The sequence below is a fragment of the Siphateles boraxobius genome, unplaced genomic scaffold (assembly GCF_051911475.1).
Source record: "Siphateles boraxobius isolate OS27281-9 unplaced genomic scaffold, OSU_SipBor_1 8, whole genome shotgun sequence".
NCBI lineage: Eukaryota > Metazoa > Chordata > Actinopteri > Cypriniformes > Leuciscidae > Siphateles > Siphateles boraxobius.
The window spans coordinates 18535923-18550446 of record NW_027509208.1 but is presented as its reverse complement, the minus strand read 5'-3'; the positions used below and the strand labels follow the sequence as shown (position 1 = coordinate 18550446).

The 14524-nt window shown below is 36.6% G+C and overlaps 1 protein-coding gene and 1 long non-coding RNA gene across 6 annotated transcripts in view; one reads left to right on the top strand and one right to left on the bottom strand.

The window, feature by feature from the left end:
• LOC143729317 (uncharacterized) overlaps nt 1-14524 on the bottom strand; it is a 591772-nt gene that overhangs the window by 131704 nt on the left and 445544 nt on the right. The window lies entirely within an intron of this gene.
• The window catches only part of ralgps2 (Ral GEF with PH domain and SH3 binding motif 2), a 155066-nt gene that overhangs the window by 129118 nt on the left and 11424 nt on the right, over nt 1-14524 (top strand). For 3 of the 5 annotated variants that reach the window (XM_077220480.1, XM_077220481.1, XM_077220482.1), the window contains exons 10-17: nt 934-1071; nt 1480-1570; nt 1661-1731; nt 2648-2789; nt 3676-3827; nt 3927-3981; nt 7959-8036; nt 12738-12843. In XM_077220480.1, coding sequence (XP_077076595.1) covers nt 934-1071; nt 1480-1570; nt 1661-1731; nt 2648-2789; nt 3676-3827; nt 3927-3981; nt 7959-8036; nt 12738-12843 — 833 coding nt within the window. The remainder of the gene's footprint in view (nt 1-933; nt 1072-1479; nt 1571-1660; nt 1732-2647; nt 2790-3675; nt 3828-3926; nt 3982-7958; nt 8037-12737; nt 12844-14524) is intronic. The other 2 variants (XM_077220483.1, XM_077220484.1) reach the window with 1 other exon arrangement.

The window sequence follows — 14524 nt, the reverse complement described above, 5'->3', positions numbered from 1 at the left end:
TGATATTACTCTTTTACTGTATTTTGATCAAATAAATAGAATTTTCCCACCCCCAAACTGTTGAAAAGTAGTGTATTGTATATACACAGGGTCTAAAAGTGTAAGCTTTTTATTTTTATATATTATTTATTGAGATTTTTAATCTATGATTAACAGTTCCATTGGTCATATATAATTGTGAGATTCTTCTGCCAATCACTTGCTTGACTCCGCACACTGCACTTCCAATCCCAGCACTCAGTACAGTACAGTTTGATATGTTACCTATCTAACCATTATGTCATCGTAAATTATTGTGGGATTCTCGTAAGTAATCTGAGATTGATTTCTCACATTATTTTCAAACTTTTTGTCATGCCATCATCCACATCGGTGGCTTGTGTGGTGTTGTTTTTGATGATAATCCCAGATGTGACCCTCTGATGTAATGTCTGTATAGGACTGGTACTTGTTTCCAGTCCGAAGCTTCTATTCTTAAGAACATGCTGTCACAAACACACATTAATATCATCAATATTTACATTTTTACAAACAATGTGGCTGTAGAGATCAGGTGCATTCTGCTGCCAAAAGTTTCTCCAGAAGCTGCATATCTTGCTTCCTAATGCAGATACTTCCTGCACATAATGTTCCTGACTAATCCAAATATTTACTCAGTATGAAATAAGCACTCTAGACGGGCCAGACAAAGCCTGTCTGTCTACCTCCCAACTATAGACCGACAAGAACAGAGCACAAAGAAAATAAAAGATTTCTAATAGAAAAGGAGAAATAATGAGATGAAGAATATGTAAATTTTACACAGCAAATAAAGAAAAATGCTGCTTGAAATAATAGTTCAATTTTTTTTTTTAAATGAAAGTCTTCAGGTTGCTATTTTACTGTAAACTGTGTGTTCAAAAATGAAATGTATTTGTGTATGTGTATTTGCAGGTATATATCTGTCCGATCTGACCTACATCGATTCAGCGTATCCCTCCACTGGCAGCATTCTTGAAAACGAACAGCGTTCCAACCTCATGAACAACATTCTGAGAATCATCTCAGACCTGCAGAGATCCTGTGAATATGGTGCGTATCACATGTATGTTTATTGATATAAACAGAAGTAAAGACCGGTTCACACCAAGGACCACAACTATAATTATAAATCTACAGTTCTAAAATTCATCCTTAACATTAAAGAATAGCAGAGTCCACACCACAACTATAACGATAAATGTCACGGAGAAACAATATTGGAATCACTTTCAGAATGATTTTTTTTTTTCAGTTGATGAACAATAAAGACATTGACAGCAAATCAGAATCAATCCTGCTTTAAAAAGAGCTTGATCATTTAAAGTGGCAGACGACAAAACTACTTTGAATAAACAGAACGATATTGCCCACGTGGGCGCTAATATAGTGAGCTTTATAGTAACATTCTCGGTGTAAACGGGTCTTAACTGTGTGAATTCATTTTTCCCGCCTTTTCAGATATCCCAGTATTGCCGCATGTCCAGAAGTATCTCAACTCTGTTCGCTACATTGAGGAGCTACAGAAGTTTGTGGAGGACGACAATTATAAGTGAGCGGCAGCTGTGTTCAGATTAGATTAGATTATATATTATAGTTTTAGCGTAAGTGTTTAGTGATACCATGTTTGTGTACGTATCAGGTTGTCCCTAAAGATTGAGCCACCAGCTACCAGCACACCTCGCACCACTGCCTCTAGAGAAGACCTCACAGGTGAGAAGCACTCGTAGCCCACACACATTGACGCTAAAAGTTATTTTTCGTTCTTCACTTAGGGGTAAAAAGACGTTGGAAATATTTTGTAGCAGTATACTGTTAGCAAACATCTCGACGCCGCCCACATTTAGATGAATACGTTAATAATATATGTTGTGCGCATTCCTCTCAATAACATTTAAAAAAGCATCTGATTACTGATTTTACTTGCGTTTGACCTCGACGGTTTGAACAGAAGAAATGAACCGGAGAAGATTCAAAGAAGTGGAGCCTCAGAGCCACACCTTTCTATTACATCATCACCTCAGACCAATGATAGATTGAAGGAGTTTACCAGCCGGAGGGAACTTTTCTGGAAAGTTTGCTTTGTCAAGCTGATTCGAACTCCCGAAACGAACTCATTCGTTTTGACCATATTTTGTTATATATTGTTCGTATGCTGGGTTGCTCGAAAGCTGTCTGTTAAGTCTTTCTCTGCTATTGACGGACATTACCGTCATTTCTGAGACAACTCTTCCCCGACAGTGATGGAAATTTCTGGCTTTCCGTGTTTTCACTCTTATACGGTAAGGGGCGCTATGACATCATCTAAAGAGGACAGAATCTCTGTCCTCATGTTGCTTTGATATGAAACTTACACAGCATTCAAGTGTTGCTAAAAAGAAACAGTGCATTAAGCTAGAATAAAGCTTCTTTTTTTTTGAAAGCAGATGCTCTTTTCTTTCTTTTGATACATTGCATGTAGATATTCATACAACAACATATTGTGGGGGCCATTAAAATGTTGTGAAAAATTATCAAAAATGCTGATGGTGGCTGGCCAAAAAAACTAAAACAGGCGGGGAAAGAGTTGAACACCTTTATTGTCACACGCTGTTGTTAAAAATTTGTGTGTTTGCTATTTTTGACACAGGTCCAGACACATCTGCGTCACCGTTATGTGGTCGTCGTGGTAATGTTGCAGAGGGTGCCCTGCCTAAAGTCCCGCCAACGCCCCCCTCACCCCGGAACCTCATCACCTACGGACACAGGAAGTGCCACAGCCTTGGCTACAAGTGTGTTTGCTTCATGTGCTCCATTCAGTTTTTATACATCACACTCCCTTGTGGCCTAGTTCATTTGGTCTCCTTTTTCCTGTGTTCTTCAGATATCTTTAGTCGTTCTTTCTTTATAGACCATAGTCAGAATTGGAGCCATGTACAATTATATTCAACAAAATAAAAATTAGGCTTTGAGGGAAGTACAAACTGTCTATAATATATTAGTCTTAAAGTCCTTGATCTTGTCTATTGTGTCGAAGTCATTTGTTCACTGAAAAGGTGTGGAAACATTTGACGCTTTACACAAATGTACTTACTCTAATAGTTAAAGAGTGGGAAGAAATGAAACGAGGTACTTTAAAAAACTAAAACTAAAACTAAAAATGAGTCAGCCTCAGGAGTGTAAGCTATTGTATGAACTATTTATTTTATATGAAAACATCCCAACATTTTTTATGTTTTAATACTGTTTACGACTTTGATTTGTGTGATTTTGTTTATTTCTTTTTGTAATACTCAAGCAATAATCATTTTATATATTAAATAAACTTCACATTTACACAGAAAAAAAAGTATATAAATAAGATGCTTTTTTTGAGTTACAATTTTAAGGAACGTTGCATTTTTTTTAAAGGTAGTTCAGAAGGTAGTTGTACTTGAAATGGTGTTAAATAAATATCAATTCAACAGATTGTCAAAATTGACATTATCGATATTAAATTGTATGATTTTATTTGTTAGTCAAAAACTGAAGTGAAACAGTTTTCCAAGAAATTCCCAGAAGTAGGATCTTCCTTAATACTGCTGTGCTGTTTCTACAAGGTCTACGTATATGTGATAATCTTCTGGTTTATGTTGATTAAGAAATCTCAATCTTACATTTTTCTTGTGTGTGGTGCAGTTTTATCCACAAAACAAACACGGTGGAGTTTAAAAGCGCTACGTTCCCAAACGCCGGATCCAGACATCTGCTGGACGACAGCGTGCTGGAGAGTCACACACCCACACGAGGGCAGGCAGAGAGCTCAACGCTGTCTAGCGGCATTTCACTGGGTATAACACACACACACACACACACACACACAGAAGGCTGTTGGATCAATGGGCGATGCTTCTTTTTTATCAACATATGTCATGATCTTATCATTTCAGGAAGCAGTGAAGGCTCGGAGCTCAGTGAGGAGATGTCTTGGCCTGCCTTTGAGAGGTGAGTCCTCTAAAATATTCACACTTGCAAACACAGTTACACGTGCACATACTATACATGACCACATGCGTGGGTACATATGGACACAGCATGTCTTCATGGAACATGCTGGAATCTGACGCAACCCTCCCCAGAGACTCTTCCCAGTGCTTCTGCACAGGGAATGTTTCTTCTTTGTCATCATCATCAACTTAACACATTCACTTTTACAGTTGTTGCTTATTGGATTATTATTTATAATGAATTGGCAATCTTGATTGTGACATAAACCCGCTTTAAGACTTATACTTTCCCGTAATTGAGCAGCATGTGCTTTGTGGCACAAAAGAGTGTGTTCTGCTTCCCTCAGCTGCCTGTGCTTTCCTTTTGACCCCAAATGATCATCATATTCCCTCATTAGTGCTCTACCTCTATTGTAGCTAATGAGAGAGACTTCCTGTAACGGGAACAGAGTATGAGAGAGTCATTTGTGACGGCCGCTGCCTGCCATTCTACATCAGGTGTACACTGAGGTCCTAGCTGTACCGTACATGCATGTCCAAGTCTCCTTCTATGTTCTAAAAGGATAGTCTGGTTTTATATTAACAAATAGGAAGATAATCATTCATAAACAATCATTTATTAATTTGGCCATTTTGAGATTGTCAACATCAACCGGTAACCCTGTTTGAATGGCTTTATGTCAATTCCAAAATCTAATGATAGCGTTGTGGGATTTCTGTTATTTTTGTATGTCATTTATTCTCATTAAATTTGTTCACGACTCTCTAGAATGCGTGATTCTGATTGGGAAGAGTTCTGTGAATGTTTGTCAAATGTTTTTTTTTTTTTAAAGAAGCATCTTATAAAAGGTCTCTTGTGCTCACCAAGGCTGCATTTATTTGATCAAAATGCAGTAAAAAATGTAATTTTGTGAAATATTATTACAATTTAAAACAACTGTTTTCTGTTTTTTAATATATTAAACATTTAAGTTATATTTATTATAGTGATCGACCGATATTGATTTTTTATAACCGATACCGATACAGATTATTTGCATGTGTATGTGCCCGATAACCGATATGTAGAACCGATATTTATTTACTGTTATACTTCTGTTTTTGGCACAATTATTACAACACAAATGAACTGAACAAACCATTTTATTTATAACAATCACTCCCTCCTTGCATACAAAAAAAAAACCTTTATATTTATACACAAATAAATAGAGGGGTCTGAGTCTAAAAAATAAAGTGCACTGTTACTAAGTGTCTTTGTTTAAAAATAAAAGCTTTGATGAGGTAAAAAATAAAGCACAAAAACTATTCTAACATATTTGGATATGTTTATTTGTTTTCATAAATGGTAAACTAATCAAATTACAATAAAAACATTTATATTATTACATTATATAATTTATATCTAAATTATACATATCATTTATAAGCATCAGCAGCAACAATGTTAACAATAGGCAAAATAAATGTTAAAAGTCTAATGTTTTCATTTGGAAAAAATAATTGACAGGGGAGTCATATCACCTTTGCAGAAATGTAATTCATTTTAAACAGTTTTAGAAGGTTTATGTGCCATTTAATAGGTTTAAACTAAGAGTGAGGAATAATTCACTGGGTAATATTAATTCACTGCATAATATTAGCTGGAATAGCCTATAACATCAGGAAAGAAACAAACAAAACAGCATATACATCATTGCATTTTCCAACTAGTATGTTATTAATTATTTTTAATATTTTTGTCAGTCTAGATCATGAAATGCTTTATGACAAAGTGCTGTTTATCTATGCATTTACACATAACTATAACATTAGGCTATACGTAATCAACCGCGATCGCGAGTGCAGATAATAAATAATTAATTTCCACAAAGCGGTATATTTAGATGTGTATTAGCGAAATAATTGCTATGTAGTAAATGATAATATAATCTAGGGTGTTTAAACAAGATAATCTTGTCAAAAGTTTCATTCAGTGGCCGTGCTTGAGCATTCCTGATCATCAACCCAGTGAGTGCTCAGCAATATGAACGAACTTTTTTTTCGAGACTAATGGTGAGCAAATACAACAGATAGAGAATTAAATTCAGCGCTTTTATTTTCAACATGTACTCATTCATGTCTGTTTTATTTAATTCATGTAAAGTTACGTCTTTATTGGGGAAGGACATGACGGATTACGCTACGTGGCTCAATGAGTTCGTCTCAATTTTTTAGAACCAAGCTGCATAAATAAACTATATCAGGCATTTATGTCTCAAATCTCATTTCTGCATGCATGTCTGTTATGTTAAATAAAGTTGAATAATTAAAGCAAAGCAAGTAGAACATATACTTTACCTGTGCACAGAGTTGTTATTGACTGATCTCCTCAGACGCGGGCTGCAATGGCGGAATTCTCAAAACGGCCACAAGATGGCGCCGTTTATCGGAAAATCCGATATTACAAAACCGATTCCCGATTATGGGAAAATGCTTAAATATCGGGAAAAATATCGGTAAACCGATACATCGGTCGATCACTAATTTATTATTGTGATGGCAAAGCTGCATTTTTTTCAGGATTCTTTGATAATAGGAAGTTAAAAAGAACGGCATTTTTATAATGTTAATGCTAAAAACTGAATTTTTGTTAAGAGTCTTTACTATCACTTTTGATGATTTTAATGCATCCTTGATTCCTTAAAAAAAATGTAATCGTAATAACCCCTCATTTATGAATGGTACTGTTTAATATAAACTGAAATGCACACATGCAACCAATTTCCTGCATAGTTGTGCTAGTTTCGTGATTCTCTTATCACTCAATCTTACTTACATCATAAAGTAAAATAAATATTTAAAGTTAGCCATTTGCAACTACTGGGATATTGTACAGTCTGCTGGTCATTTTCACAAAATAAGCATTTTGCGTCCTTATTACCAAACACTATAGAATAACACAAGACGCGTCACTCGTATAGTTTTGAATGATCCAGCCTGAAAATGTTCATTTTCTGTCATGATTCGGGCGTTTATAAACAAAATTTATGAGACAGTCATTGTCAGATTTCATTGGTGATTTTAAATATGAACTTTAATTGTAAGCTTGGCGAACAGTTTTGGAGAATTTCCCCATTCACAGAGACAGAAGCTGCACTTGCATGCCCGAGAAGCGTTTCAAAGATGGTCGCCGAGACTTTGGTGACTTTGTTATTACTTATATTTTGCTATAATAGCAGACTAATTATACCGTATCCTTTAGTTCTATCAAATAAACCCTCTTTTGGTGTTAAACTACTGTTAGGATTTACTAAAGAGACACATTGAAAAAATAGTGCTGAAAAGGTGTGGACATGGTTATTTTACAGCTGATCTTATTACATATGCATTCATAAGAGTTTCCCTTTCAGACGCAAAATTTATGGGAGAAGAGCATTTAAATGAATCACACAAGGTCATTTACTAAGGTTTGCGCTAGTCAGTTTACTGGTATTTGCGCCATTATTTACCGCCCAAAAAGGTTTGCACTAGTCAATTTACTGGTATTCGCGCCATTATTTACCGCCCAAAAAAAAGCACATCTTATACCAGATGCTAATTTGCGCTGCTTTTGGTAGATGGTGTTGGTCATTATGGAAATGATTCGGCTGTGTCTGTTCTTTAATTTGAGTGTCGTCAGTAGATCACGCGCTGAACTTTCCACTCCCATTAGTGCTTTTTTTTTAAATTGTGCTCTCACGCTAATTTGCCCTGTTTAGTAAATCTGAGCCTATATTAGTCATTGGCCAAGCTGCTTTCTAGGTATCATCGGTTGACCACTAATGCAGATCTGTTGTATCTTAACCGCTTGTCTAGACATGCTAGCCAGAATCTTTAGACCATAGAAGGAGACTCAGAAGAGTCCAGGCTTCAGAGCTCTAGCACAGCCTGTAGTGTGTGTTGTGTGTGAGGGCCGTGACTGACCACTGCCCCGCTATGACTGACACTCTACAGGACTCGATTCTACCACTCTCTGGGCCCAGTCAGCAGAGTGGGCCGCATCTCCTGCAGAGGAGCGCTCAGGTCCAGCAGGTAACTCAACCTCAACCCCTGCCAGGGTCTCTTTCTATCTGACTTACCCTGAACAACCGGGGATCTATCGCTGTCACAGTGTGTAGTGTGTGTGTTCTTGCTGTGGAATCAGGTGGTGGGCTTTTTCTGAATCACACGTGTGATGTTGACTCTTATGCAGTCGTGGCCTGTTGCTGTTAACCAAAAGCCACTGAAGCATCTCTTCTGATTGCTCCTGCTTTCTGTTCTCCAAACACACACACACACAGGCCTCCTCTCACCTCTGCTTCAATAGCGCTGATTGCAAGTGCATCGTGGGAAGACAATGTCCTTTGTACATCCTGGTATTAAGATGTGTTTTCAGTGATCCGATCACAAGCGGTCAGCTAGACGCATTACCATGTAAAGCCTGGTCCTAGCATGCATTTTAAATGCGTCTCCTGTGACCACTTGCAATTTCGTCTAAGCCCCGTCCTTCTCATTTCCTCACACTCTACATAATTGTGCAGAGGAAAGGAAATGAATGGTAACAGTGATTTCAGTCATTATCTGTGTGTTTTGGCACAACATAGCGAAGTTGGAATCGATTGTTTTGTTGCGCTTTTTCAAAACGTTACATTTCCCATAAAGTGTGGCTAATTAAACGCATTCGACCACATGAATGCATCTAATGGGTTTTCAGAGTGGTCGAAGGTAGACGATCTCAAAACGTTTTAGATCCCATTTACACCTGTATTTAATGTCGTCCACTTGTGATCGTACCGACGAAAACACATCTTAATACCCAATGTAAACAGGGCTGTGATGTTCCTCTTTTGATTTAAGAAGTTGAAAAACTAATGTGGATTTACTCCCAACAATACAGTAGAGCTGGAATGACGCATCAACATCATCGATTGCGTTGATTATGCACTGTTTATGTTCATCCCTAATCTCCTATTATGTTTCACACAAAACAGAACTCTAGAGCAGATGCTAATGGCTAGTATGGCAGCGCCGCTTAATACGGTTGCGTTACAACTCCTTTCTATAACCCAACTGACTCCTGCACATTTTCAGGACTCAACCTTCACAACCTCATTCTCAACAAACCTGCACTGAATGAACAGAACTGTTCTGGACAACTAGTTGTCTGCCACGTCATATAATGTGAGTTAGTGATCTGCGGGTCGGCTTTTTTTCCAAACCGCAGGTCCCGCTTTTATGAAATGATTTGGCCTGCCCAAGCCCGCCCCGCACCACTGTATCTATTTGCAAAGCAGCGTTTGTATTAATCTAATATGCTAAACCATTTTTTATTTCTTAGACCCCCCACAAATATGTCTTGACATGCTGGAAGTGCCCGTTTTGTGGCTCTCCTGTTTGTATATTTTTCACACGAGTTGCACTTCACGTAGCCGATACTGCTGTTGTCTCCTGCTGCAACTATTTCTGAGAACCGGTCCCAAACATTAGATTTAGAGGCCTGACCTTTTTTTTTCGTTTAATTATGTAAATTCCCGACCTCAATTTCTCCTGCACCTCGTCTTCCATCTCCAGTTTTATTTCTCCGTTCTTGTTGTCGTGGCTGGCGGCGGGAGCTGCTTGGCGCGCCGCTTTCGTGACGTGTCACGTGATGCCAAAGGTTTGGGTTACTACGGCATTTGTATTGTAACCTTATCAAAGAACCTAATAAAATATGCAAATAGATATTCCCAAATATTTAATATAGGCTGGAAATTGCAAAAGCAACATACATGGATTTTTTTGGTATTTTTTTTTTGTGACCCGCCCCGCAAATAAAGTGACAATTTCTTTTCCCGACCCGCGGGTTACCCACGGGTTACGAGTCGACCCGCGCATCACTAATGTGAGTCACAGTAAACTGTAAAATCATGACGGGTTCAGTTTACTCACAGACATGGCGAAATGATTTGCGTTCATCCGAAGAACGCTATATAAACGCAATCATATTAACCGGTGCTGTCATATTATCCATTACTCTGCTCTAGAGTTTTGTTTTGTGACAGGGGATTAGGGAAGAACAAAAAGAATGTTTGATTAATCAACGTAATCAATTACATCGACGCATCGTTCCAGCCCTACAATACAGCCAGTTTGCGACCTCCAGTGCTAAAAGCAATATACTTCTGAATGATGCTTAAGGCACGGTCCAATTAACCATCGTTCAGCAAATTTTCGTGGGTGAAATCCTGTCATTTCAATCTATGCAATTGGGAGTATCAAAAGATTTCTTATAAAGATTTCACATTGGGTTCAGCCAATCATGCAAATTTGCCACGCTGACCAATAAAAAGCTGCTTGGTTTAAAAGTGACTTCTTTTTGAGTCACTACACTATTCACTACACTATTACCAATTAAACTTTTTTGTCAATGTGACCACACTTTTAAACTGCAAAAATGCAACTTGAAACTACTACTTTTTTCCCACTGGTTATGGGATTCTCTAACTAGCCATCTTAATGTCAATATAAAGTGTAAGTTGCGACTGACTTGCAACTACTGCATTACTTTCAAGTGAAGCTGAGTAAAATGTAGTGTGGGACTTGATTTTCTCCATCGGCTGTTGATTGGATTGTGAAAAGTGAGTGTTGCATACTTGTGGTGAAGTGAACTTTTAATGGTTTTTGAAAACATACAGACGCGTTTCGGCTTGAGATCCTTCCTTAGGGTATACAACAAACAATACATGAACATTTCTTTTTAAAAAAAACATCTCCAAATGACTCAATAAGTGTTAGCAAACAAAGGAAATTATTACAGCTGACAAGTTCCACTTATAACATCACACTCCATTTTAGAAAGTTATTAGTTAAGAAGGTTTATTATCAAGATGAAACAATCAATCAATCATAATACATACTTGTCAAATTGACATATCTTCCACATTATCAGGTCATAAAGGATTCAGTCAACAAGCATCAAGGCAACAACTTCAATTTAAAAAACATCAGTCACACAACACACTCCAAACAGCACAGAAACTCTTTAAGGAAAAAGAGAGAGGCTTTTTGGATTGTTTCCTTATGTAATCAGTTCCCTTTTCTTTTGCTCGGCTTTATCTTTTCAATACTAAGAAAGAAAAGGATTAGGAAGGCTCTAAAGCCGTAACACGTCCGTATTTTTTCAGGAACCATTAAAAGTTCACCACAAGTGTTGCTGGAATTCTTTTTTGTTCTTATAATTATTTCTGTTTGTTTCCATGCACCCTGTGATTGGGTAAAGTTGCATCAGATCTGTTTTTACTTTCATTCCTGGAATGGAGCCTAAACATTTTGATTAAAAGGTTGAAAATGGATGTACAGATGAATTGTTCACAGTGAGACCATTAACATGCACTGAGAGAGTAAATAATTAGTGTCCATCAGGTGGTTTACATATGATGTGTTCTTGTCTTCATAAAGGTTTACAGTTGGTTTTTCAAAAATGTGTGTACATAGAACAGTTGAAGTGCAGTAGCCTCCGATGCAGACCTTAAAAGGATGTAAATAATAACGGGAACACTGCTCACAGCAGATGATTTGAAGTCTGACAGCAGTTGTCTTGAAATGTATTGTTGAATGTGGTGAATTTGTTGCACAACCGGGGCTTTGATGGCCGAGGTGTTTTTTAAAAATTGGAATTTATTTTACATACTCAACTTCAGCATGCTAAAACCCTTGCAGAGAAGTTGTGTTTGTAAATCCATCCCTTTTAAAACACTGCTGGCAATAAAATAAAAACTTAGATAAGCTAATTCAGTAATGAAGGACATATGTTACTCATGGTTAACGGGTGACCAGTGACATTTGCATATCAACACTATGTATTATTCTTAGGCAGTTCAGCCAATCATAACTGCATCTGCATATAGAAATCTTAAAGTATACTTTTTAATGGCTTTAAAGTATAAGTGTCAGAGTAGAAAATGGTCATCATAAGTTTCTCTAAGTGGACAAAAGTGCATTTATGAGCAGTACGTCAGTATACAGTAGTGTTAATGTTACAATTGTTTTAATTTTTTTTTTGTAAAGATCTTCCAATACTGCTGCCTACGTATTAAATCAAACTAAACAAATCCATCTTTAAGACCGGGGGCTTTTTTTTTTTATGTTTAGGTTTAGAAATGAATAATAAAGGAATGTTTTGTGGCTCTTTAAATGTCTGTAGACATGACATTTGTAGGCAGTAGAGTTGTCTCATTTCTGTACTTGTGAAAAGAGATTGCTTTTGGCAGAATGTAGTGGAGAAACAAATAGAAAAGAAAACAAATACATATAACAGAAGTAAACAAACAGTTCACCTAAAAAAAATTAAGTCATAATTTACTCACCCTTATTCCAAACCCGTCAATTTCCTTTAGTAGCAAAAAAGAGAGAAGATTCTGAAGACTGCTGATTCTCGATCAAATAAAGTCTGGGAACTTCAAAGAGCACACAAAAAAATGTATTCTAGCTCTGATGTCACACAATAGATTTGTGTGATGAACAAATTATAAATTAAAGTTGATCTTCATTCGGTGAACTATCCCTTTAAGAAAGATAACAGTCAATATGATTTTCACAGTTCACTCATTTTCTCTCTTTCCCTCAAACACTCTCACTTTCTTCACATTCACATTGTGGCTTTTAATATACATCACTTGTGTGATTTATAATTTTATGTGTGTCTTTTTAAAAAGTCTGAAACATGTCCCTGTGTGTCAATTAAACGTGTGTGTGTGTGTATGTGTGTGTGTGTAGCTCTGCTGAGTCAGAGGAGCTGGCGGTGCATCTTTACCCAGGAGCCGTCACAGTTCAGGGGGTCTTACGCAGGAAAACTGTCCTCAAGGAAGGCAAGAAACCCACGGTGAGAGCAAACTACCACTGCAACACTTCATCCGTCTCCTGTCCAGAAACTCCATTTGATATCTCCCTGTGATCTAATACACAGTCTCTTTCTTTCTTTTCCAAAATGGTGCTAAATGCAAGCAATACACTGCAACTAAAAAAGATGACTTTTTTTTAGCAAACCAAATAAATTGGATCATACTTCAACTTTTAAAAAGGAAAATTTGCTCACTATTTCTTTTTACTGTTGACGTCTAAAGCTATGTTCATTAACACTTTATTTTGATACATATTCATCTGACATTTGGTAAGTTAGTTTTCTTGTATTTTCATAGCAATATTATAAAATTGCCATTCATTTATGCATTTATTATAACAGACGTTCAAAAGTCTTGAAATAAGTATATTATACTCACCAAGGCTACTTTTATTTGGACAAAAATACTGTAAAAACAATAATATTGTGAAATGATTACTATTTAAAATATTTAATTTTTGATTCAAAAGCTGTGTCCCATAAACCTATTCTGATACATATTCATCTGACACTTTGAAAAAGCTAGCATGGACAGTTTGTGTATTTTCTTAGTAATATTAAATATTGCCATTATTATATTAATTGTAATATACTATATTTACTACATTATGGTATTGTTATATTATACTGTGATTGTATTATTACAATTTAAAATACCTGTTTTCAATTTGAATATTTATATATATAAAAATAATTTTTCCAAGATCCTTCAGATTTAATGTTCAAGAAAAAAATATTATCAGTGTTGAAAACTGCTTAATATTTTTGAGGAATCTGTGATTAAAAAAAAAATAGGGATGCACGATATATCGGCCACATATCGACATCGACATTTTTTTAATGTTATCGTTATCGATCCGAAAAGAAAATTAGGCCGATATATCAAAGCCGATAGATAATAGATTATTTACTTAAGTTGAGAGATGCGCGCTGTTCGCCATGATGGTTTTGAATGATTGAAATAAATTAAAATAGGCTTCATAACATTATAATAAGAGCACGCCTGTAAAAGCATGTTGTGAATTCGTGTTCGCTAGTGTTTCAGCGCGACGAGCGCGTTGTGGCGGAAAGAGCGCGTCTATGGAGTTGAGCCGTCATGACAAGTTATCTTGAGCATTCGCAGCATTTTATGCCGTTGTAATATGTTTATTTTGTGTATATGATTAATCTAATATAGGATGTGTTTGGTTGAGTTAATGAACGATGCGGTAAAGCGCTTAATTGTTCCGGTGATCTTTATCTTTAGCATGCGCAGCTAAAACAGCAATACACATTAATAACTATGATTGGGACTGTCATATACATGCCATTATAATGAGAATACGATTGTAATAAAACGTTGTAAATTCTCTGGGTTTAGTTGCCGTGTTGATGTGGGAATAGCACGTCCAGAACAGCTGGGTTACACGTTCTGACGAGCACAGTCAAGTTCGCTTGTGCATTCACGTCATTTTGTGCAGATATGTGATAAGTCGTAATATTAAGTTTATGTAATATAAATATCTGATTAATCTCACATAGGATGCATGTCGTTGATTCAAACAGCCGGCTAGAAAAGTTCTTCAGTTTCCCGGTGCTCGTTCTCTTCAGCTTCAGCGCGATCAAACAGCAATGCAAAACATTGAAAGCTATGATTTGGACTGTCATATCATTATAATTGTAT